General features: G+C 40.2%; 1 protein-coding gene across 5 annotated transcripts in view; it reads left to right on the top strand.

Annotated features, from left to right (window-relative positions):
- MID1 (midline 1) overlaps positions 1-26,047 on the top strand; it is a 254,008-nt gene that overhangs the window by 220,486 nt on the left and 7,475 nt on the right. For all 5 annotated transcript variants that reach the window (XM_075263953.1, XM_075263951.1, XM_075263952.1 and 2 more), the window contains exon 8: positions 16,573-16,734. In XM_075263953.1, coding sequence (XP_075120054.1) covers positions 16,573-16,734 — 162 coding nt within the window. The remainder of the gene's footprint in view (positions 1-16,572; positions 16,735-26,047) is intronic.

The following is a 26,047-nucleotide window of genomic DNA, read 5'->3' as shown; positions in this document are numbered from 1 at the left end:
TATGCAAAGCAATTCCTCCAGTCATTCAGACATGGTCAGGCAGGTAGTAGTCTTACTTTGACCTTCAATAAATAGTCTACCACATAAGGCCCCTTTTGATCTTGGATTGCGAGCCAGGTAACAGAGAGGTAATAGTCTGAGGAGTATCAGGGAGAGTCCTCTGGAATACTAGTCATAGAGCCGGAAAATCCTTGACCAGATGTCTTCAAGAGGAAGGCAACTCCACTACACTTGTACTATAGTGCCTACATCCACTCCATATATCTAACATATATCATATGCTCCTGGAAATATGTGATTTACATCCACAGAACAGATGTACCACCTACAGATGTACCATTCCTTTTTAAAGGAATTAAGAAAAAAAAAAAAAAGCCCAACAACTTTAAAAAAAAAAGAAACAAATTGACAACTCCTGTCATCTCCTCCATTCCCTTTGTCTAATTTAGTTGCATTTTGCAAAAAAAATATGGTGTATAAAGAAATATTTTCTGTGTCCTAGGAGCTAAACAATATTCTGCTCATCACTGTCTTGTGTCTAGATATAAGGCAACACTCATATGAGCATCCCTGCTGCCCCATGTATGCAGCAGCACAAAAGATTATGACTTACTTCTCTGCTTAGGGAGCCATTCACACTATTGTTGGTATCCGCTCAGCAGTGTCCATGGCTATTGTCCATACATGATTTTAGCAACAGACACTAGCTAGTCAGTTTGCAATTTCCATTCATTTCAATGGGATTTTATCTTGCGTCCTTTAGTGTCCGTTTACAACCATGTCTGTTTTTTCAAGTGGACTTAAAAATCCAAAATGCAGGACGTTTCTGTCTGATTGAAATAATGGACACTTAGGACACTTTTGTGGATTTTTTTTTTTAACATTGAGGTCTATGGGCAATGGAAATATAACGGACATATAACAGACAGTAACTGACAACCATCAGTTACTGTTCCTTGCTGTCCCTTATGATAGATGGTGGTTGTTTTGATTTATTATTTTTTTTTAAACACCTTCTGAGCGGACACCAACAGTAGTGTGAACCCTACCTTACCCAAGCTAAACAGAGATGGGACTGATCGGCAGGAGATGAACCCCTTTGTTCTCTGCAGGATTTTCAAAAGACTGTGTCAAAATCATTCAGAGAATTCTGCAGTTCAACAAGCTGTGCAAACACCTATATTTCTTATTGCTTTAAGAGGTGATGCTATTGGTCATTCGGCTTTCTAACAGTGGTGTTCACTGGATCCTGACATAATCTACAATACATAATCTGGGATCAGAATAACAGCAGGACTCTCCAGAACACAGCCAGAATAAAATCTGAAACCTCTTTAAACACAACATCATGTATATGCCAGTGTATTCCCAGGAAGTCTACTGATGTATGTCCTGTATGTTACGTCTTTGGGAACTTTCTTTACAATAAAACGAACACTTCCTTTACTTGTTCTATTGTCAGCGGTCAAGTAAGGATTATATATAGAAGTCTTTTGTAAACAAGCATTCTGCACTTTATAGTTCTCAAAGGCAAATACAGTTATGACGCATGGGATCACACTGAAAATTACACCAAAGGATGATTAATATTTCCTATTTACAGAACTTTTAGGAAAATGAAATTGATCAAGATATATTGCCTGGGCTTCAATAAAACACCTATGGTTAATAATAAGGATATTAGATTGTATTTAAGAGTTATAGATATGATTTCCATAAATAAATATATATATATATATATATATATATATATATATATATATATATATATAGCTGCAAACAGGACGTTTGGTTGGTTTATTTTCGGATTAATGTTACCAGCTTCCACAGCTTCAGTACTATACATTTCAGTAGCACAATTATTAATATATCCAAGCCATGAAAGCCGCAGTAAGTCGCGCTCATTGTTAAGTCATGAAATAAATAGTCACTTTTGCCTTCCTTTTCATTCACTTCTGTCTTTCTTTTCCATCTTACTTTAGATCCAACCCAGAAATAGAACAGGACACATTTAATGAGCGATGTTCCAGTTTAACAGCTGGCGTCGTGTTTTATCATATTAATATTTAAGCAAATTTTATGAAGAGTGAACAAAAGGGTAGACGCTTTACCTTATTTGCTTAGCTCAGTTATGAGTATCGCCTACATACATCACCCGTTACCAACAAATGTTATATGTTTTATGTCCATAGCGGCTAAATGACATGCAATATTTCAGACTTGTGAAGCCATATTGTACCCATGTTATTTTCACTGTAGTGATGAGAGGGGAAATTGTCATGGAAAATTCAGCTTTCAAGGCTTTAAAAATGTCTATTCTAGTTACATCAAGTTCAGTCCTTGTTTATTATTTAAATATCATTAATTTCTGGATTAATTAAGTATAACTCTCAATGCCTTTTGTTATTCCTAATCTAGCATTTAATATTACTATATCTTGGGTATTCCATCCTTTGAGTGCTGTAGAGAACTCTTACCAATATAGATGTCTAAATTGCCTTTCTTCCACCTGTAATGCCCCATGGTCATATGTAAAATCCTTAGAAATATAAAATCATGTTCTTTGTATTGATGGACACACAGTAGTTTGTACTTGTAAATTAGATCTCCTCTAAGGATGACCATACACATTAGATAGCTGTTAGTCAAACACTTATTCAGCCATACTTGTATCTTCTCAGTAGGGAGAGGAGAGACTACAAGCTTATCTCAATCTTTCTGTGACACTTACCAGTCTACGTGTGAATGTTTATGGGAATGTCTTGAAAGAGAGCTGTTTATTGTATAGCCATCATATTATATGGCCCACCTTATGTTAGTATTACTCTGGATTGTCTATCAAGCAGGCTACACGGCCACCACACTGTCCATAACATCCAGAACAAGCTGTAATAATGCCGGGGTATTCCATTGCTTCATCATCACCCCAGTCTGCTGATGTTGCTGGGATTACATCCAATAAACCCTTTGTTTAGCGTAGATGAAAATAAACATTTACCTTTGACGTGCGTTGTCCCTGATTTTTGTGGCAGTGCATTACAGAATACAGTACAGCTGATATATACGTTTTTATTATTCTTCCTTTTCTGGAAGTTTTTTCATATAATCTTTCGTATAGTGTTCCTTTACAGTGGGTTTTGTTTCCTGTCTTTTTGAGCTTACAGTTGAAATCCACATGTAAGATTGCACATTGATGTATTAGATCTGGGTGTTAAGAAAAACCACAAGATTGTAACCACACATTCCTTTACCCCGCAAGGTAACACCTGCAGCCGTCTGTGGTTAACCCTGGCTTGCTGTTGGTTCTTAAAGGTGACTACATTAGCACATTATTTCCAGATATTGGTATACTACTTGTTCTTTTGTCCAGACTATCCATTATGAACAGATGCCAGATCGATATACGGGTGTTATTTATGACTTAGGTTAGTCTGGTCTTCTATTAAAAAAAAATTATTCCTGTCCAAATGTATGTTTATTATATTGTTTGGAGCGCTTTACCTGTGCTGGCACTTATTCCATTTGTGGTTTATGTGAAGTTCTGTGTACTGAAGTTGCCTCTGGCAATATGAAAATAAAACACAGTGGGATCCGGTGCATGAAACCAAAAAGTGAATATGTACAACACTTGCCAACACAAAACATGAGAACAGATTTGTTCAGAGATGATGTGGCAGATCTTCTGCACACTGATACCTAGTAGTAACTCTGCACTAAAAAGACCAATATAGGTGGAGATTTATTTTTTCTATAGACTACGGTATAGAACACAGAATATAGAAACAGTATAAAATACAGTATAGAACACAATATAGAATACAGTATAGAACGCAGAATATAGAATACAGTATACAACAGAATATAGAATACAGTATAGAACACGGACTATAGAATACAGTATAGAATATAGAATACAGTATAGAACACAATATAGAATACAGTATAGAATATAGAATACAGTATAGAACACAATCTAGAATACAGTATAGAACACAGACTATAGAATACAGTATAGAATACAGAATATAGAATACAGGAGAACAGACTATAGAATACAGTATAGAACACAGACTATAGAATACAGTATAGAATATAGAATACAGTATAGAACACAATCTAGAATACAGTATAGAACACAGACTATAGAATACAGTATAGAACACAGACTATAGAATACAGTATAGAACACAGACTATAGAATACAGTATAGAACACAGACCATAGAATACAGGATAGAACACAGACCATAGAATACAGGATAGAACAGACTATAGAATACAGTATAGAACACAGACCATAGAATACAGGATAGAACAGACTATAGAATACAGTATAGAACACAGACTATAGAATACAGAATATAGAATACAGAATATTTTGATAGCAAATGATGCCGTTTTCGATGTGTCGCTTTCCAGCCTGTTGTAAAGATGTAACAATATAAGGAGAAAGACCAACGTGTTGGATATTTTACCAGTTTTATTTGTTTCTATGCTTGAAAGTAGGATCTAGTCAGGAATATAATCCATCTTAATGAAGTTTTGTTTTTTTCCTTTATATCTCCTCATTGAAATAAGTTTTTTATATTTTTTATGTTTAGTATTGCTAATAAAGAAGCATCCTCAAAAAATTCAGCCATTAGGAATACTTGGGTTACTCAATAAAATGATGGGTTATTGAGCTTGTTAATAAATGCAGTCTTGGTCATCACAGGTTGTATCTCTAGTATACATGCACATACATGCCCATGAAGACAGGAAGAGTCATGAAATTGAAAAAAAATATATAATAGGTCTCTTAAAAAGCGGGTTAAGAGGCCGAGATTGAAATGTAACTGAAGGCAGATAGATGTATTCCCCGTACAGACTACTGTGAATACTTAAACTTGTTAATGTATGGTTGTTACACATATTTCCTTTGAGCTTGTTGTCCAAATGCAGGAGAGTTCAGCCAAGATTTAGCATTTTTAGATGGAATTGGTAAACCAGAAGTGTTATTCAGGTCTGTATTTCACTGCTTCGAAACTGATTAGAGATGAGCGAACAGTGTTCTATCGAACACATGTTCGATCGGATATCAGGGTGTTCGCCATGTTCGAATCGAATCGAACACCACGTGGTAAAGTGCGCCAAAATTCGATTCCCCTCCCACCTTCCCTGGCGCCTTTTTTGCACCAATAACAGCGCAGGGGAGGTGGGACAGGAACTACGACACTGGGGGCATTGAAAAAAATTGGAAAAAGTCATTGGCTGCCGAAATCAGGTGACCTCCATTTTAGACGAATAGTGGATTTCAAATCCGGGTCATATGAGAATGTGAACTTTGTGACTATGAGACAGGGATAGCTGTACAGGCAGGGATAGCTAGGGATAACCTTTATTTAGGGGGGAATGTTATTAAAAATAACTTTTTGGGGCTCTATCGGGTGTGTAATTGTGATTTTTGTGAGATAAACTTTTTCCCATAGGGATGCATTGGCCAGCGCTGATTGGCCGAATTCCGTACTCTGGCCAATCAGTGCTGGCCAATGCATTCTATTAGCTTGATGAAGCAGAGTGTGCACAAGGGTTCAAGCGCACCCTCGGCTCTGATGTAGCAGAGCCGAGGCTGCACAAGGGTTCAAGCGCACCCTCGGCTCTGATGTAGGAGAGCCGAGGGTGCACTTGAACCCTTGTGCACCCTCAGCTCTGCTACATCAGAGCCGAGGGTGCGCTTGAACCCTTGTGCACACTCTGCTTCATCAAGCTAATAGAATGCATTGGCCAGCGCTGATTGGCCAATGTATTCTATTAGCCTGATGAAGTAGAGCTGAATGTGTGTGCTAAGCACACACATTCAGCTCTACTTCATCGGGCTAATAGAATGCATTGGCCAGCGCTGATTGGCCAGAGTACGGAACTCGACCAATCAGCGCTGGCTCTGCTGGAGGAGGCGGAGTCTAAGATCGCTCCACACCAGTCTCCATTCAGGTCCGACCTTAGACTCCGCCTCCTCCGGCAGAGCCAGCGCTGATTGGCCGAAGGCTGGCCAATGCATTCCTATGCGAATGCAGAGACTTAGCAGTGCTGAGTCAGTTTTGCTCAACTACACATCTGATGCACACTCGGCACTGCTACATCAGATGTAGCAATCTGATGTAGCAGAGCCGAGGGTGCACTAGAACCCCTGTGCAAACTCAGTTCACGCTAATAGAATGCATTGGCCAGCGCTGATTGGCCAATGCATTCTATTAGCCCGATGAAGTAGAGCTGAATGTGTGTGCTAAGCACACACATTCAGCACTGCTTCATCACGCCAATACAATGCATTAGCCAGTGCTGATTGGCCAGAGTACGGAATTCGGCCAATCAGCGCTGGCTCTGCTGGAGGAGGCGGAGTCTAAGATCGCTCCACACCAGTCTCCATTCAGGTCCGACCTTAGACTCCGCCTCCTCCAGCAGAGCCAGCGCTGATTGGCCGAATTCCGTACTCTGGCCAATCAGCACTGGCTAATGCATTGTATTGGCTTGATGAAGCAGTGCTGAATGTGTGTGCTTAGCACACACATTCAGCTCTACTTCATCGGGCTAATAGAATGCATTGGCCAGCGCTGATTGGCCGAATTCCGTACTCTGGCCAATCAGCACTGGCTAATGCATTGTATTGGCTTGATGAAGCAGTGCTGAATGTGTGTGCTTAGCACACACATTCAGCTCTACTTCATCGGGCTAATAGAATGCATTGGCCAATCAGCGCTGGCCAATGCATTCTATTAGCGTGAACTGAGTTTGCACAGGGGTTCTAGTGCACCCTCGGCTCTGCTACATCAGATTGCTACATCTGATGTAGCAGTGCCGAGTGTGCATCAGATGTGTAGTTGAGCAAAACTGACTCAGCACTGCTAAGTCTGCATTCGCATAGGAATGCATTGGCCAGCCTTCGGCCAATCAGCGCTGGCTCTGCCGGAGGAGGCGGAGTCTAAGGTCGGACCTGAATGGAGACTGGTGTGGAGCGATCTTAGACTCCGCCTCCTCCAGCAGAGCCAGCGCTGATTGGCCGAATTCCGTACTCTGGCCAATCAGCACTGGCTAATGCATTGTATTGGCTTGATGAAGCAGTGCTGAATGTGTGTGCTTAGCACACACATTCAGCTCTACTTCATCGGGCTAATAGAATGCATTGGCCAGCGCTGATTGGCCAGAGTACGGAATTCGGCCAATCAGCACTGGCTAATGCATTGTATTGGCTTGATGAAGCAGTGCTGAATGTGTGTGCTTAGCACACACATTCAGCTCTACTTCATCGGGCTAATAGAATGCATTGGCCAATCAGCGCTGGCCAATGCATTCTATTAGCGTGAACTGAGTTTGCACAGGGGTTCTAGTGCACCCTCGGCTCTGCTACATCAGATTGCTACATCTGATGTAGCAGTGCCGAGTGTGCATCAGATGTGTAGTTGAGCAAAACTGACTCAGCACTGCTAAGTCTGCATTCGCATAGGAATGCATTGGCCAGCCTTCCGCCAATCAGCGCTGGCTCTGCCGGAGGAGGCGGAGTCTAAGGTCGGACCTGAATGGAGACTGGTGTGGAGCTATCTTAGACTCCGCCTCCTCCAGCAGAGCCAGCGCTGATTGGTCGAGTTCCGTACTCTGGCCAATCAGCACTGGCCAATGCATTTCTATGGGGAAAAGTTAGCTTGCGAAAATCGCAAACTGACAGGGATTTCCATGAAATAAAGTGACTTTTATGCCCCCAGACATGCTTCCCCTGCTGTCCCAGTGTCATTCCAGGGTGTTGGTATCATTTCCTGGGGTGTCATAGTGGACTTGGTGACCCTCCAGACACGAATTTGGGTTTCCCCCTTAACGAGTTTATGTTCCCCATAGACTATAATGGGGTTCGAAACCCATTCGAACACTCGAACAGTGAGCGGCTGTTCGAATCGAATTTCGAACCTCGAACATTTTAGTGTTCGCTCATCTCTAAAACTGATGTTTTTAAGAAAGTTATAATGTTTTTGGACACATCAATTTAACTTTAAAAGGACTGGATTTACATAGTTTTTGGTGTAGTTTTTGAGATAAATACAGGAGTGGATACAAAACAGGAACTAGCTTTCCAGTTTGTTTCTGTTGTACTGTACCTGCTCCTGTGTAAGACTCAAAAAAAACCTGCATGTCTGAATACAGTTAACTTGTCAGCTAAATGCCTATAATATATTAGTTTTTACTCTAAAATAACTCAGTATATTCCACTAGCCATATGGACATGTTATTACTGTGAGATTAATGTCAGACAATAGCAATTTCAATATCAAAAAAGAAAAGTCCAATGTTGCTCACCCTTTCCTGATGAACAAGGTGCACCATCCAAACGCCTCCGGGACTGAGGACCCAAAAGATTTCTATTCCAGCTTGTGGTGAAACATAGAAGGATCTGCGACACTTGTTCAATAAATTTTAAAATCCAATGATTTTATTCATATCTTCTTCTTTAAAAATTCACAAAAAACACTCCATATAGATAGAAAAAAACACATACGAAAGATAGTCGGACAAGACAATATAAAAACCGCTGTCAGTAACGCATGATAATGGCTGACGCGTTTCGAGACCGACTTGGTCTCTTAATCATAGCTCTTGTGCGTATTTGCTTTACCTGAAGTCCAGCTGATCTGATCCTTGTACAATGTAGTGAATGTAGCTATAGCCTTGTCCAGTTCTTGAGCCGCCAGTGCTTTGACTTCTTAGTAACTGAACCCAAATGTATTTAATCTGTATATTATTACTGGGCGCACGGTAACCTCAAAAACTTAAAGCCAGTAATGATATCCTGCTGAAATCAATGGGCATTTGACTTGCTAAGAAATCAAAGCATTGGCGACCCGTCTACTGGATGAGGCTCTAGTCACATCCAATATATTATGTGGCATCACCCATAGATGGAAGATTGTCGGAACATCTTACCATAATTTGTGGGCTCCTCTAACGAAAATGTTATATCCATGGGCAGTGTAATATAACTCATTGTATCACTTTAATAGGAAGGTGGATGAGCCATCGGCAAGGCCACTGGTGACTTTCTGGGTAACTTGTGTATCTGACTAAAGCTTGTACACATTAGATTATCAACAGGATGTGCCCACAATTTAATGGGTAATGGATCCACTATTGTGCCGATAAAAGAGGTGAAAGGAGAGAATAAAAGTATATTTGACAGATTTTCCAGGCTCACAATATTGATGGCCTCTACAAGTGTACAGTGCTATGGTGTAACCAATAACATGGACACACAACTTGTTTTTTAAGATGGCTATTTGACAGGGGATGCCAAGAGTAGGTTCTTGATGGTCTGTCTTAAGCTTTGGCCATACTTTTAAAATTTATTCCCATTTTTAAATGCTTTCTCTGTGCAAATGATTGGGTTTTTTTAACACCTTGGTGCAGAATATGAAAGAGGATCGGGAATTGAGCCCTCTCTATATACAGCGGGTGCCAGCTGTAATCTAATGCCATTTACATTAGACACCAGATTGCAGACAGGCCCAAACGGCACATGGTGGAGGCTGCAAAGGTGCACGATACTAATTTTAACAGCCACAGTCCATGATGGAAGGTGGATAACTGGTGTTTGAAAATTTGCTTTCCAAAAACTGCACTGAAAATTCACTAAGGCTTTACTGCACCTGTTCTTATGATGAGTCCCACAGTAACAGAAGGGGAGTCCAGCATACTCTTGATCCAAAAAAATGGCACATTTATTTGAGGCAATTAAAACTACATATATGCAAGAATACTGATATATTTCCAGCAGACACTGCCCTTAATCCTGTGTGTACTTGGCTCTGCTTTATTGGAGTTTGCTGGGCTCTTCTCCTGCTACTGTTGTCTCATGTATTGCCGACACTTCCTTGCACCTAGCTGATCCCTTACGCACGGTTACTGTAACTTCTACACATAGATAAGAGTGGAGATGCTCTATGTACTGTTTTCTGTGGAGAGTCCCAAAGGTTCCATATTTTTCATCTCTTGTTTTTTTTATATCACTTGTATCCTCAGTTGTCCTTTCTATTGATTTCTCTTTCCTTTACATCACTCCATTTGGTTTCCCCTCTGCTTCCTCTAGCTCATAGACAGGATCCAGAACTAGACCCAGATCTCCTGGGGACCAGAGAGACAGCCTTCAGCTACATGATTCTGATATATTTCAGCAAAAAGGGATCAGATGGTGCAGAGGGAAGTAGGATATTTTCCTTTAGCTGTCATTGATGAATTTGGGATTTGTCCCATCCGGTGTGTAGAATTTGTCAGTATCGAGCCCTGAGGAAATAACATTCTACATTATTACCTCCAGATTGTGAAGGGTTGAAATTTCTCAATTGGGAGCCTATTCTCCTGCACTCATTTTCTTGTTGCAGCTGTGACTGAACATATTTTATTTAAAGTATCAGTCTATCATAGATGCAACTTGATGGTGGGACTAGAGTTAGGTGGGAGCCATCATCATAAAAGTAGTGTGCAATCTACAGATGGTATGTTATAGAGCAGAAGGAGCTGAGCAGATTGATACATAGATCTTTAAAAAAAAAAAAAAAAGTATTTTATGTATTTATATCTTTGCTGTTTCGGAGCTGGAAAAAAGTCATGAGGATGGTCTTATTAGTGATTGACAGCTATCTCTCATACACGGAGGACTGTCAGGCATCAAGTAGGGCCAGTCACATGATTATATGACTGCTTCTAAACGTAGAAAAAGTAAAGGCATGAATAAATGACCGGTTACACTGTATCTTAAAGGGAGTCTATCATTGGCTATATAATTGTTTTTTTAATAAGCATATCTTTACATAGCCTTTAGAAAGGCTCTTCTAGGCATACCTTTCATTCCTTGATCCTCGCAGCCGTTTTTTAATTAACCCGGTTTTCTTGATACACAAATTACTCTTCAGGGAGCACCGGAAGCCTTATCACTGTTCCCCGAGCCTACTCAGGTTAATTAAAGAGGACCTTTCATCAGATTGGGCACAGGCAGTTATATATACTGCTGGAAAGCTGACAGTGCGCTGAATTCAGCGCAATGTCGGCTTTCCCGATCTGTGCCCCTGGTAAAGCGCTATCGGTCTCAGTACCATAGCGCTTTACAGTCAGAAGGGTGTTTCTGACAGTCAGCCAGGGACGCCCTTCTGCCCAGCAGCGCCTATCGCGCTGCACAGTGTGAGCGGGGAGGAACGCCCCCTCCCTCTGCTCACACAGCTCGTCCATAGACGAGTATTATCAGGAGAGGGAGGGGGGAGTTTCTCCCCGCTCCACAGTACAGCGCGATAGGTGCTGCTGGGCAGAAGGGCGTCCCTGGCTAACTGTCAGAAATGCCCTTCTGACTGTAAAGCGCTACGGTACTGGGACCGATAGCGCTTTACCCGGGGCACAGATCGGGAAAGCCGACAGTGCGCTGAATTCAGCACACTGACAGCTTTACAGCAGTATATAGAACTGCCTGTGCCCAATCTGATGAAAGGTCCTCTTTAAAAACGAACAGCTGTGAGGATCATTGAATGAAAGGTATGTCTACCATAGCTATTCTAAAGGCTATGTAAAGATATGCTTATTTAAAAAATTATATAGCCAATGATGGACTCCATAGACACAAAAGTCCAGATTTTTTAGTCCAAAACAAAGGTAGAGTTTATTTTCACTCAAAAAGGTAGTGCAGCAACAAAAGGAAACAATACAAAAATAAATACCTGCCCGGCTAGGCTCTAACTAAACATAGAATAGGTTACCTCACCTAGAATAACAGAAATCCAAAAACCAGTAGAATCATTCAGGACACAGCTCCAAAAATATGACCTCTTTCTTTGGCTCTCCAGCCAAACTCTGCCCACAGTCTGCTGCTGGAGCTGGCTTCTTAAAGGGGTTGTCCCATCACAAGGATCCTATCTACACTGCTAGTTTATGTGGATTTAAGACTTTTCCTAAATACATTGCTTTATCAAAACTGCTTTGTTTGGCCGCTATCTTAATTTATTCAGTTCATTGTTGACACTGCGGGCTGACAAGCTCTTCAGATAGGGGAGGGGGAGGTGAGAGCTCCAGGATTACTATGCTATCTTCAGCTTTTCCACTTATCAGCCGGTTTAAGTGAATTTGGCTGATAAGGGCTGAGATAAGGAGTCCGGTACCTCTGTATGTAATGCAAGCTGACTCAAATCCAGCTCTGCTACATCAGTTTGCACATCAGCTTCATACTGTGGTAATGCATTTACAACCAATCCCTCATTACTGACTGCAAACATAGCAGATAGCAGAGCAAGTGAAACCCCGCCCACCTATGTGCCGAGAAATCCAGGAAGTGAAGAGCACAGAGCCTTCAGGCTGCAGAACAAGAGTTATGATGAGCAGACTCTCTGCAGCTGAGTTGCTGTCAGAACATCCCCAAAGTGTGGACTGGAGGGGGGGTGGAATGACAGGTCCCACTACCAACCTACCTGTCATTCCTAAAAATCCAGCCCAATACTGAGCATTTACCAAAATGCTCAGCAGACGAAAGTTGTCTGCTGAGAACAAACATTCCTTCTGGAGTTTTCTCATCTCACCCACCTTAGCAGTCTGGGTGAGATGTACACCCCCTCCATTACCTGACCAGCCATCGGCTTACAACCCATATAACCACTTACAATTTCAGATGAGGATGCTCAACCTGTTAAAGGGGTTGTCCAGGAATTGATATAAGGATGGGTCATCATTACACGATCTGTGAGGATCTGACACCCAAGAGCCCCACAGTGTATAGTAAACCAGGTTTAAATATATATGCCATCATAATCATATGTAAATAAATATAAACATATATTACATAAATCTATAGATCACATATTCTATGTTACTAACATTCTATGTACCATAGATTCAAAAATTTGTCAATACATATAAAGTGGCAAGTGCTAAAGTTCATACAGTACCATCAAGATATAATTTTTTAATTATTTTTTTGTTAATTCACAATCTAAGTGGGTGAATTGGCAGTCAACCATATTAGTATGTGCTAGTGTGTAATCAAATGATGATCAATCCGGACACTTCTCATTTCCATGTAAAAAAAAAAATAAACAAATTAAATTAACCATAAATTGAAATCTCATAACAAAACAGGTAAACTGGTATATAATATATGGCATCTATCCATGCCAAAAAATGTTTTTCTTTATCTATTCACCATGTTCACTAAACCAAGCTACATATCCCCATTGCAATACCAAGTCCTCTATCTATCCTGTTCCATTAACTTTAGTGTATAAAACGTGAACACTTTAATGCAGTTTATCATTTTATTATATAATGCAATATATTAAGTTTCCTTCACCCTACGTTGATATTTTGCTGTTGGAGCCTGCTTTAAGTTGCCTGAATGGGGTCTTAGTTGAAGCTTTCTGCTGCTCATAAACAGCAAAGCGCTGAAAGCGAACGCCTCATAACGCAGTCCATTTGCATTTAAGTAGGTTACAGCAGACCCAAAGCACCTTAAGTCAAAAGCTACATATTTACCAGCACATGCAAGTACTCACATTTCAGGTTTTAATATATGTATGAGGAAATAGCCGTCTTATCCCCAACGCTTTGGATTTTTAAATACATTGATTTTTTTTTTCTATCTAATAATGACTCATAATTTACTTGTACATAAGGAAGCAATGAAGGTGAATTATGTTACATCAATGAAGCAGGTATTATGGCAGTGTGCTGCTTTATGCCAAGTTTTCCTACATGTTGATTTGCACACTATTAGAATAATTACATTTTTACAGAATAACGTATTCCACCAGCTGGTAGATACACGGAACAGTGTATATTACCATTATCGGAGCACAAAGTGCAACGGTCTGCTAGAACATTGAGAAGGAACATATGGAATGAGATATTTGTACTGCACCATGAACTGGACAGGCGTGGATCAGTACAATGTGCATAACACTATAGAGAGTATATATCACTCTGGAGGGTATAAAGAGTGACAGTACACTAAAGACATATCCTTGATGGAAAGATATACATTAGGAATGGTATTTTCTGCAGTTCCCTTTATATCCTAGTATTTTTGAGACTATATGAAATGTGCTTATCTGCCGCGGTCTACTTACATATCGTACACATACAGATCACTTCAAGTAAATAGTAAATAATTGATGTCTGTATTCTACTAATATTGATATGGGGAATGTGATTTAAACAAAGATACAGTGAGTATGAGAAAGGGAGAGACGGCTGAGTTCCTAGATGTAAGAGAGAGGTTAAGGGGCCGTTCACACTACCATTGGTGTCCACTCAGCAGTGTCCGTGGCTATTGTCCGTTCAAGATTTTAGCAACAGACACTAGCTGAACTGTCAGAAGTCTATTGAAATTTCCATTCTTTTAATTGGGATTTTATCTTGTGTCCGTTTACACCCATGTTCGTTTTCCAGTGGACAAAAAAAAAATCCTACATGCAGAACTTTTCTGTCCGTTAGAAAAAAACGGACAGCAAGTGTCCCTTTTTTAACATTGAAGTCTATGGGAAACTGACAGTAACTGATAGCCATCAGTTACTGTCTGTTTTTTGTCCATTATGATAGGCGTCTGTTTAAAAAACAAAACAAAAAAAAAACGGACATCTTCATAACAGACTCCAATGGTAGTGTGAACCCTACCTAAGGGATCAAGTGCTGAGTTTTTGTGTGTGTGTGTATTTTCTGTGTTAACATTGTTTTACTGCAGAAATCAGTCCTACTCTGAAGGGGAACTTTATAGATAATAAGAATATATTAAGAGTCTTCATGTAACAAGTCAGAATAAGGTGTTAAATTAGAGATTACTTAGAAGCAATTATAGATGACTGTTTTAGGTGATTTCTAACATCAGAAAATGTCTTATGTATGCAAAGAAACTATAGAGCAATCCATCCATCCTGACAGTTTTGTATAGGGTTTATCTTGTAACTTAAATTCCTCCAAGAAGTCAGAGCTGTCAGAAAGATCATAGATTTCTCCCTGTCATCATGGAGGTCAATTACACTGAAAGCTCTATAGACACTAATGTGACTGTGGTAGGTGAATAATTACAGGTTTGTCTGTTAAGATTATCAGTTGCCACAGGGGTCACTGGCTACTAAACCAGCCACCCACAGTAAAAGCATCACTGTGATATAATACATGAAGACGTTTATCTATTGGATCTTTAAGAACAAATAAAAGTATAATGGGACAGATGTACTAAGCAGGTAAACTTAGACTAGGCTGATTAATGAATACGCCAGATACAGCATCCGCCACTGTGATGTATCTATAGATACCGTTGTGTAACTTTACACCACGTATTTGGCTTATGCTATGGACTTGTGTGTCTATAACACCCCACCTAGCAACCCCAGACCCTGACAATAATATATATATAGTGCTTTAGACATGACATTGGATATTTTACATTGCTGATGCAGTGATATAGCTAAACTATCACTCACACGGCTATGTCAGTGACTTTATAGTTATAGTGTTTCTTAATACAAGATTATAAAATAAATGATAATCTCCTGAAGAATTCACTTAACCACATTCCTTCTTTCTTTTGAAGAAAAGCCATATCTATCAATTTACTATTACAGAAAATGCTAATTTGGTTTGTTTTAAGAGGTGTCATGGAAGTGAAAAAGATGAAACTAGTGTTTTTGTGTGGGGGGGGGGTTTGTTTGTTTTTTAGGGGGGGGGGTCCTACGAACTCAGAAATGACTTATTTATTAATGTATGTAAAATTTGTTATCAGATGCCCCTTTAAAAATGTAAAAAGGTCTTTTGGTGGCCATTCCTTAGGATTGGTACGATGTTACCTCCTTAGACCCTTGCTTGATGACCATTCATTGCATAATTTATGACATTTCGGAATTGATCTGTGGAGACACACAGACCCCACACACACCAACTGTTGCTGCGTCCTCTGGGTGCCAGTATGTGCTAGTAAATGGGCAACATGTCCATGATCGCTCCTGTTACTCCAATCTAAACTGGTGGTTATGGGGAAGTTGCAGCGCTGTTCCTATTAACAGCAACAGTGCTGCAAGTGCTGTCCATCTACTAGCAGTTTCTTGCACCCTGGAGTTTTGTGTAAGAGCTGATCTGTGTAGGATCCAGGTGATGGACCACATACTGATCTATTCTGTGATGACCTATCCTACAAATTTATAGGACAGATTACTAAGGGGGTGTTCACACTACTGGCGGTGTCCCGACGGCTAGTGTCCGCTGCTAATGTCCGTGCAAAATCTTGTACGGGTTTTGCTGTCCGCTTGAAAAGTCGGACATCTTTGGGAACAGACACTTAAGGACACCCACGGACAGTAAAAGAACGCACCTGATGTCCATTTAAATCAATGCAAAATGTCACGGACACAGCTAGTGTCCGCTGCTAATGTCCACACAAGATTTTGCACGGACATTAGAAGCGGACACTAGCTATCGGACACCAACGGTAGTGTGAACCCTCCCTTACTCCACACGTACATTTTGCAGTGTAATATGTGATCTAGTATGTGTAATAATGTATTTATAATCTATTCTTTTGCATTTATAGGCTTGTGTAATTCTGCCGACAGCTGGATGATTGTTCCCAATATCAAGCAGAACCACTATACAGTGCATGGCCTACAAAGTGGCACCAAGTATATTTTTATTGTGAAGGCTATAAACCAAGCCGGCAGCCGTAACAGCGAACCTGGAAAATTAAAGACAAACAGTAAGTAACCAGAGGCGTGATGTCCAGTTTGCTGAGAGTCTTTTTCACCTCCAAAATGATTGTAACTGTAGGTGAGTTTCTGCTCTCCTATACTTTCTTCTTAGAAGGTTTGATTATTTGATAACTAGGTAGGACGACACCTATTGTGAACAGGATTTTCCCACAAACATACGGTAACCTTATTTAAATGTGGAGACAAATAAAAATAAGAAAAAAATTAGAGTTTTAAAGAGTTGTCAGTGGATACGATCGAAGAATGTAGGAACTTTCTATGGTCTGGGACTTGTCAGAAACCTAGTCGGGATTTCCTTATTGTGATTTCCTTATTTCCTTACACAGAAAAACACAGAGACAGGTCATGCATGGGGATGTACAATAAGGAAATTATGGCTGGGTTTGTGACAAGTATCAGACCATAGAAAGTTTCTGCAGTCATGGTCTTATCGGCTGGCAACCTATCAAGACAAAAATACTGTCACAACTAAGATGGTCATATCTGCAGGTTTTTTACAATTATTTAGATTTGCAAAATGTTTTACTTTTAATTGTCTACAAATTTAAATATGGTTATGTTCAAGGAAATATCCTTTTTTTTAAATGGGTTATCCCTCAATTATAACATCGCAAGTAATGGGTTTTATTTACACACTGCTTAAAAACTATCCAAAGTGTATAGCAATGCTTAGTCACTATAGTACACATCCAATTCTTTGCATAAAAATGGCTTTCTGCGGGGAACAAATCCATTTCTTTAGGCTCCTAAGCAGTGAACACAGAACACCTATTGTGTGCACGTTTTGACCCACAGGCCCTTATTGACAATGGGTATCAAAAATTTTTAAAAAACAAGCACCTTTATACTTACCCAGTGCCTGTACTCAGGGTGCAGGCACAGTTCAGTAAATGCAAGATGTAGATCCCCGACTTCACTGAACACAGTACAGATGCCGGGAGCACTAGAGAAGTATCTGATGAGACTCGGCTGTATCTTCTCTAGGTAAGTAAACAGATTTTTTATTTATTTTTGTTTGTTTGTTTTAATGCAGTCGTGACCACTGTTGAAACAGGTTTATTTGGGACACTAAAACCCTGGCCCATAAAGACTTGTAGGTTGTGTGACCTGTCAGGTTCCCTTTAACCAAGGAGATACAAAAAAAGTCTGTAATTTTGATTACAAACAGTATATACAGTGGCCACAATCTGACCACCTGGACCAGTTTTTGTGCCAGTTAGTATAATTTTCTGTGACTGTTTAAAGTGTACCTCCACTTGTACAGCCACTTTTCATAAATGAATAGTACATTTGAATAGAAGTATCTTTGGCATATATCTTATTAGGCTGTGTTTCTACTTATCTTTCCCTTCACTCAGGCTGTTATCTCTATAGCACCCATACCCCTCTTTCGTCTTCCACACAGAAGTCTATGGAAGGAGGGTGAGAAGGAGGCTGCTGCCAACAGATTTGCTGTCTCATTCTGTACAGTGGCAGAGTCATAATTTGAAGGTACAGCAGTGTCAGAAGAATTCATTGATTCCCACTGTAGTACCTCTCCATAAACTTCTAGGTAAAAAGTAAAAGTAGTATATTCACCTGTACTATTCATTTCTGAAAAGATGTTCTAAAACTGTAGGTACGGTTCAAAAAATAATTTATCATATAGTAGTTGTAATGAATTCATCTAAATTGTATGTCTGTGAATCTGTACATACACTGAAGCAAGTAGTATAAATGCAAGCAACAATGATGTGGAAAAGCCTGAGGCAGGATGCATTTGTTGGTAGCCTTGTTCTTGTCTGCCATAGAGGGCAGCTGGTATGTAATGTGGCATGCTGCTATTCACACAGTTGCTGGAAATACAGTATACAGATTTGTTCTCTTTTACCCCTCCTTTTGACTGGGCGATATGTGGCTACCCATTTTTTGTATAGTGAATCACAGTCTGATGATCTAGCCTCCGGTCACGCAGGACTCCTGTGGATCAGCTGGTTAAAGAGTCAGTGACGCTCCCTTAGTTGTTGATATGTATTTATCATAAAACAAATGCATACTTTGCATATCCTATGTTGTTATAGGTTGGTTTGTGGTTTGTGATGCACAGGATATTGTAGGCTTACTATTGTAGACACTAGCATCCAGACACAGACTCAATAAATACTAAGGATGGATATATTCAGTAAGAATCCTTGTCTGATTATGCCTATCCTAATTTGCTTTTTTAGGGTCTCCCACTCTCATTCTTAGAAATTACAGTTCTGTGTGTATTTAGGCATCCAAGTAAAATTAAAATTCACAGGATTCCTTTTTTTTTTCAATTTGATGCCAAACAGAACATTCAATAAATCACTGAGATTTAAGAAAACATGTAGTATATGCGGAGGGTGTTACGGCAAAGCAGTTTAAACAGGAAGATTTTTCTTGCTTTGGCCAGAGTTAAATCGCCGGTAATTTGTATCTGGCTTACTCAGGAACATCCACCCACAGAATCTTCAGAAGTTCATGTTTTTATACCCTTAAGAAATAATATGGGAGCTGTTAAAGTCTATTTTCATGTGTCACACCGAGGTTCATGAATGTCTCAAGACTGTGTGTGCGTGTATATCTATAGAAAGTGTGTGTGTATATATCAAGACTGTGGAGTTGGCATCAGGACCAGTTTTGGGTGGAGTCGGAAAAATCTTACAGACTTTGGCTTCAAAATAAAATGATTATTTTTAATTGCATTGTACCATTTTTTTGATTGTATAATGAATTAGTTACATATTTACTTTCATAGGGATTCAATCACTTGCTTTTTTTAATGAGTTAGAGGAGCTTTGTAGCTTCTGCCTGGCCACGGCTGTCAGCCATTTATGAAGGAGTCTGAGCAGGAGTCAGTTGGAGTTAGGCTCATAGGTTCATTATTACCTACTGTAGCTTTTTTCAAGGAAAATATAGTAATCTTAGGTCACATGACAGAGTGGACCATTATCTAACAGTCTGTTACTGTCCATCAGTGCCAATTGTGTATATACTCACCCAATCCACTGACCAGGAGAATGGTAACTCCCTTTTGTCAATTTATTCATACATTTTCTAGGAGGAATAATGGAGGAAACATACATATAGGAATAGGTTATAGGAAATAGTTACATAGTAGATAAGGTTGGATGAAGACATCAGTCCATCAAGTCCAACCTATAACCCTACAGTCCCCTACAGTGTTGATCTAGAGGAAGGCAAAAAAAAAAAAAATACCCATGAGGCTGAGGCTAAATGCCCCATTTCAGGGGAAAAAAAAATTCCTTCCCGACTCCAATCTGGCAGTCAGAATAAAAACCCTGGATCAACATGTCCTTAAAATCTAGAGTCTATAACTTGTAATATTGTTCTCTTCAAGAAAGGCATCCAGGCTCTCTTTGAACTTGCCCAATGAATCCTCCATCACCACTTCCTGGGGCAGAGAGTTCCAGAGCCTCACTGTTCTGATGGATGGTCTAGAATTGTTACTAATGAGAGATGACTGCTAATCTTTAATGTATCAATTGTATTATCATTTATATTGAGTCACCAACCATAAAGTACATATTTGTGTAAGTGAATGGTGCCCTAAAATATATACTGCCTAGCATTTTATTCTCCTGAGCTGGAACTACAAAACTATTACTAGGCAATCCTTAAAGGGGCTCTATCAGCAAAATTATGCTGTATGAGCCCCACCTATGCGTGAATAGCCTTTAAAAAGGCTATATAGGCTCCGCAAATGTTATTTTAAACCCCCGCCCGTTTTCAAATAAAACTATAAAAACATATATGTAAATCATACCTTTGCATGCATGCTGGGCGGTCGTGCATGATCCGATGTCATCTTCGGTCCCGCCTTCCTCTTCTTTCTTCTTCCAGTGACGTCCTTCTGTCCTGGCTCTTCTCTGCCTTCATCTTCTGTTCTTCCGACGGGTTGTGTTCAAATCCCACGCGTGCACAGTAGCACTCCCTCCACCATGAACTCCGCCATTTTTGTTGTAGTTCTGAGTATCCCTTAGAACTACGCGAGCATGTGCAGTACACTCTTGAACTCCTTCACTCCGGAAGAAAAGAAGATGAAGGCGGAGAAGAGACAAGATGGGTCATCAATATATGATCTTTGTGAGTCTCCCTCCCATCCCCCCCACAACCATAGATAGATCACCTGTTGCAGCAACCTCTGGGATGGGGAGCATGCACAGCTCCATTCTATTGTGTAGTGGTGTTTCTGGGGTATTACAGTTCCAATCCTATTACATGAATAGGAGTAGTGATGCATGCACTACCTGTCCACTAGCAGCTTCCAGGGCAGGCTACAGGTGTTGGACCCCATAGATCACATACTGATGAGCTATGATGTAGATAGGTTATATGTATGAAAAATATTTTCGGGGCCGGAGAACCTCTTTATTTCCCAGGCACTTATTATTTAAAATATACAAAAAGAGAAAAACATGGCCCGCACATCCCAATCTTATACATTGATCTAGTAGTGCTTCTCAGCAAATTCTACAATACTGAACATGAGGTTCTTAGTATACATATTGATCAAGGTGTATAAGCCCACTAGCCACTTCACGGCGACCTCTTTATAGTGGGTCCCTACTCTACTGGGTGTGGGCCGCACAGCGACCGCCACAACCGTAACACGGCGCCCACAGGGCGAGCGACCCAGCGGTCCGGCAACACCCCTGCCACCAGACCAAGCCCCCAGGGCTCCGGGCCGCGCCGCCCCATGGGCACCGCACCACAGAAGCAGCAGACACCATGCAACACCACACCATGTGAACAGATCTCAAAAATTCACCTTACCATATTGCCCCAGTCAGAGGACTGAGAGCTAGTAGGTGGGTCCCTTTTTGCAGTCTCCTGCTAATTAAAAACACCTGGGCAAAATGGGGGGAGTGCTGGTACCAAGGCAAAACAAAAAAAATGGTGAAGGAAGAAACTTACCGGAAATATACAAAAAGAGAAAAACATGGCCCGCACATCCCAATCTTATACATTGATCTAGTAGTGCTTCTCAGCAAATTCTACAATACTGAACATGAGGTTCTTAGTATACATATTGATCAAGGTGTATAAGCCCACTAGCCACTTCACGGCGACCTCTTTATAGTGGGTCCCTACTCTACTGGGTGTGGGCTTGGTCTGGTGGCAGGGGTGTTGCCGGACCGCTGGGTCGCTCGCCCTGTGGGCGCCGTGTTACGGTTGTGGCGGTCGCTGCGCGGCACCACACCCAGTAGAGTAGGGACCCACTATAAAGAGGTCGCCGTGAAGTGGCTAGTGGGCTTATACACCTTGATCAATATGTATACTAAGAACCTCATGTTCAGTATTGTAGAATTTGCTGAGAAGCACTACTAGATCAATGTATAAGATTGGGATGTGCGGGCCATGTTTTTCTCTTTTTGTATACTTATTATTTAAATATGGTATTATTATTAAACTTGCCGTGCTGATGCCACACAACCTCAGAAGTCGATGATCCATGCCTGGAATGTCACCTGGAAACCTACTGACCGTCCGTCTGTTACCGGGCCCTTAGGTAAATAAACAGGTTAATCAAGGCCATAATGCTTTTTCACTTAAAATGTTTCTTGGTTGTGTTTTTGTAACTCTGGAAAGAAATGCTGTTTTGTTAAGACTTGGATAGGGAAAGTGCGTCTGGCATATCTATAAGACTCGAGGGCCTGCAGGCTTTGCTGACCCCAGTTCATCTGTTCTGTAAGCCTCGAAAAATTTGTTAAGCACGAATGAGCATAATTAGGTCCCACTTTTAGTTTCCTTCACAAACATCTGGGACTGTGTGGATGGATAGAGATTTGTTTTACGGCCTTTAAAGGAGGGAGACCTATATATGTATTTGTTTAGTGTATTTGTAATCATCTGAGTCCATCTTTATCTAGAATTTGGCCTTTGTATATTTATTAGTGTGTGTTATTTTCTTCCCTTGGGATAAGGCCAAACCTTTTAATCTGAATTATTCAGATATAACTTTAGCTTTTATCCAGAAAACTCAATTTGAAACAGAGTGGTAAGTGGCCCAAAATTCTGTCATGATTTAGGCCATGCCTTGTGCCATACTAAGGGTGCATTCACACAGAGGAAGTTGGCACTGATTCTGCCATGATAACTCGCGGCACAATCAGCACTGATAAAGACTCCCATTGACTTCAATGTGTTCTGCGCGGAAGACAGAACCCATTGAACTCAATGGGAGTCTTTTTATCATCAGTGATTCTGCCGCAAGTTATCGTGGCAGAATCAGTGCCAACATCCTCAATGTGAATGCCCCCTTATCAAGTGCTTATACACTTATGAAAAAGGGGGTGTATGAAATAAGAGACTTATGTGAAAAGTGGGTGTGGCAGTGGGGGAAGGAGCATGACGTAACAAAGAAGGTGTGGCCTAAGTTTTCCCTGGGTACCCTGGATTCCTCCTACACTTCAAAGGCATACTGATAGGGAATGTAGGTTATGAATCCTATGGAACAGTGACTGACAATGTCTGTAAACCGCTGTAGAATATGAAATAAATACACAGAATTCTAGCTTATCTTTGGATACTCCAGCACTGAGCACCTGTGATCAGCTCATGGTTAGGGGAACTGTCCTATAAAATGTTTCAATAAAATTTTGGCCGCCACTGTAGGAATCGGTTATAGGAATACAAAAAGCCTTGTTACTCAGTCTGATATCTTTTTAATATTGCAGTTTACAGGAAGTAACATTTTACCATGACTTCATTATTCTCATGTATATTCATTTATTTTTTTCACTAAAACTGACCCCAGATAATAACTAATTAAATAGTATTTATCCGTCTATGCAGCTGTGAAAATCTATAAAATGGTAATGACTGAGACTGAAGTCTCATAGGAAGCACGCACTATTAGCTATTGTTAAATTCTTCAAAAAGCACATTCAATTTCCACATTATTACATGCATGTGAATCGCATAGTGTGGAAAACAGATAATATCTGCCATGACCTGTGGTACAGTTATGATCGGGGGTAAGTGGGTTACTGCATGTTATTCCAAGCAGAAAGTGGTTTTCGTCTGGTTTAACAAGCACGGTCATAAAAAGCCGGTCCCTGAAGTAACATTCAGGTAAGATTAAAACCAAATGCCAAACTTCACAGCAGTTGTAAGCAAAACCTTTCAACCATACAATATCGCTTCTCTTTGTGATCCGTTCCTTACATACAGAACTATCACTCGAGTATTTTATAAATTGTATCTACATACTTTCTTTTAAATTATGGTTTAGCCATTTTCGAAGACAAAATAGATAGATAGATAGATAGATAGATAGATAGATAGATAATTTGTATATAAGAAATGGACATCCATACATACGATGTTCTATATTAGGGCTAATTTATTGTATGTTAGCAGTATTGCCTTTCTGGCTACAGGTAGGACAAACACACAAATAAAAATTCCCTAAAGCTCTTAACACTGACATTCTTACATCCCTGCTAAGGACATCCAAAGTCTTTCGCAAAAAAAAATGAGATGAGTGAACACTAAAGTGTCCGAGGGTCAAAATCCGATTCGAACAGCCGCACACTATTCGAACAGATTTCGAACCCCATTATAGTCTATGGGGGGAAATGCTCGTTTCAGGGGTAGGCAACGTTCGATAAAATCATACTTACCAAGTCCACGAGTGACGGTCGTGCTGGATTCTGCTTGAAGTCTTCTCCCGGCGCAGGGTCCCCACGTCCTCTTCCAGGTGGAATTCACTCTGCCTAGGCATCTGGCCTAGGCAGAGCCGACTGCGCATGCATGCCCGCGCATGTGCAGTCGGCTCTGCCTAGGCCGGATACCTAGGTAGAGTGAATTCCACCCGGAAGAATACGCGGGGACGCAGCGCGGAGAAGACTTCGGAAAGGTAAGAGAAGAACCAGCGTTGATTGGCAGAATGTATAGCATTCTGCCAATCAACGCTGGTTCTGCATCAAACATTACACTTCGAACAGCTAGTAGTGTTCGATCGAGTACGAGTATTTCGAATACCGTAGTATTAGATCGAACACCTACTCGATCGAACACTACTCGCTCATCTCTAGTAATGTATACCGTATTATTTATTTTTTTACATTTCTACCAATTCCACTCCAACTCCACAACTTCAATAGAATATATTGACTAGCAGCAGTGTTGACTTGCTTGCTATCATATGATATCCTGTAAATAAAGACCATATAACTTTAGCAATATGGCAGGAAGGGTTAAAGGAGTAATATTAATAGGTTATTAAAATTATATTGTAACCCGAGTCCTCGTGAAATCTGACCTTTAAGATACTAAAAAACACAAGGTTTCTACAAGTAATAATATTTTAGTTTGGTCCAGGGCGACCATCGCAAGTTGAAAATTTTGTCAGTTGAAGTCAATGTAGTGCGAGGGTCCATTGCATTTGTAAAAATATAGTATGCCGATAGGCTTAGTGTAGTTTATTTTCAGGTTTAATGTTTATTTGGGGACTGTAGGCACAGTTCCAACCCCATGATGCAAGTTTCTTATTTCATGTTATAGAAAATATTTTTCTTTGTTTATTGTAGAGAGTGCATTTTTCCCTTGAAATATGGAAATTGACATGGTGTTTTTGGCTGCGACGATATTGTTCTTTCCTCTGTTTGGATCGTGGCATGTTATGTGGCAGGCTCTTTCCTTTGTGCCATCTTTTGTTGACACTGACTTGTAGCCAAGAACACTAGGCCTCATGTTGAAATTTCATGTAAAAGCAAACATCCACATGAAGTTCATCTTCCTGTTAAACAGGGCCGTGCATTTTAAAGGAAAATATTTTGCTTCTTAGCGAATTTTGCGTACTTCTGGCCAGCCAAGGTGGTACGTTTTCTTCAAAGGCGGCTGTGGACTTTATTAAAATTTAAATGCGTCTTCTCTATCCAATTTTTTGGCATGTTGGATCTACAATAAAGTCTTTTTAAAAAAAAGTCTTTACTAGAGGCCATTGGGTACCTTGCAAAAATATTTGTCTATATTCTTACCTGGAAACGTTGTGTATTGCTATAGATTTCTTCTTTTCTTAGATATTTGATGCCTATACTTTTCCATGTAGTATCCAGAAGGGTGAAAATCTTTATAATTGATCAATAGTAGATACACAACTCCAAGCAAATGACTTTTTCCATGAAAGCTTTCTAACCAGGAATGACTAGAATACCATACTGGATTATCACTAGGACGACACCTTTGTTATTCTATCCAGCGCCGACATTGTATACAAATGTATCTTGTATATCTAACAGGGCAAGATTTCCTTCCACTTAGTGTGTT

Source organism: Leptodactylus fuscus, chromosome 2 (genome assembly GCF_031893055.1).
Source record: "Leptodactylus fuscus isolate aLepFus1 chromosome 2, aLepFus1.hap2, whole genome shotgun sequence".
NCBI classification, from domain to species: Eukaryota; Metazoa; Chordata; class Amphibia; order Anura; family Leptodactylidae; genus Leptodactylus; species Leptodactylus fuscus.
This window is presented reverse-complemented; position numbering and strand designations above follow the sequence as displayed.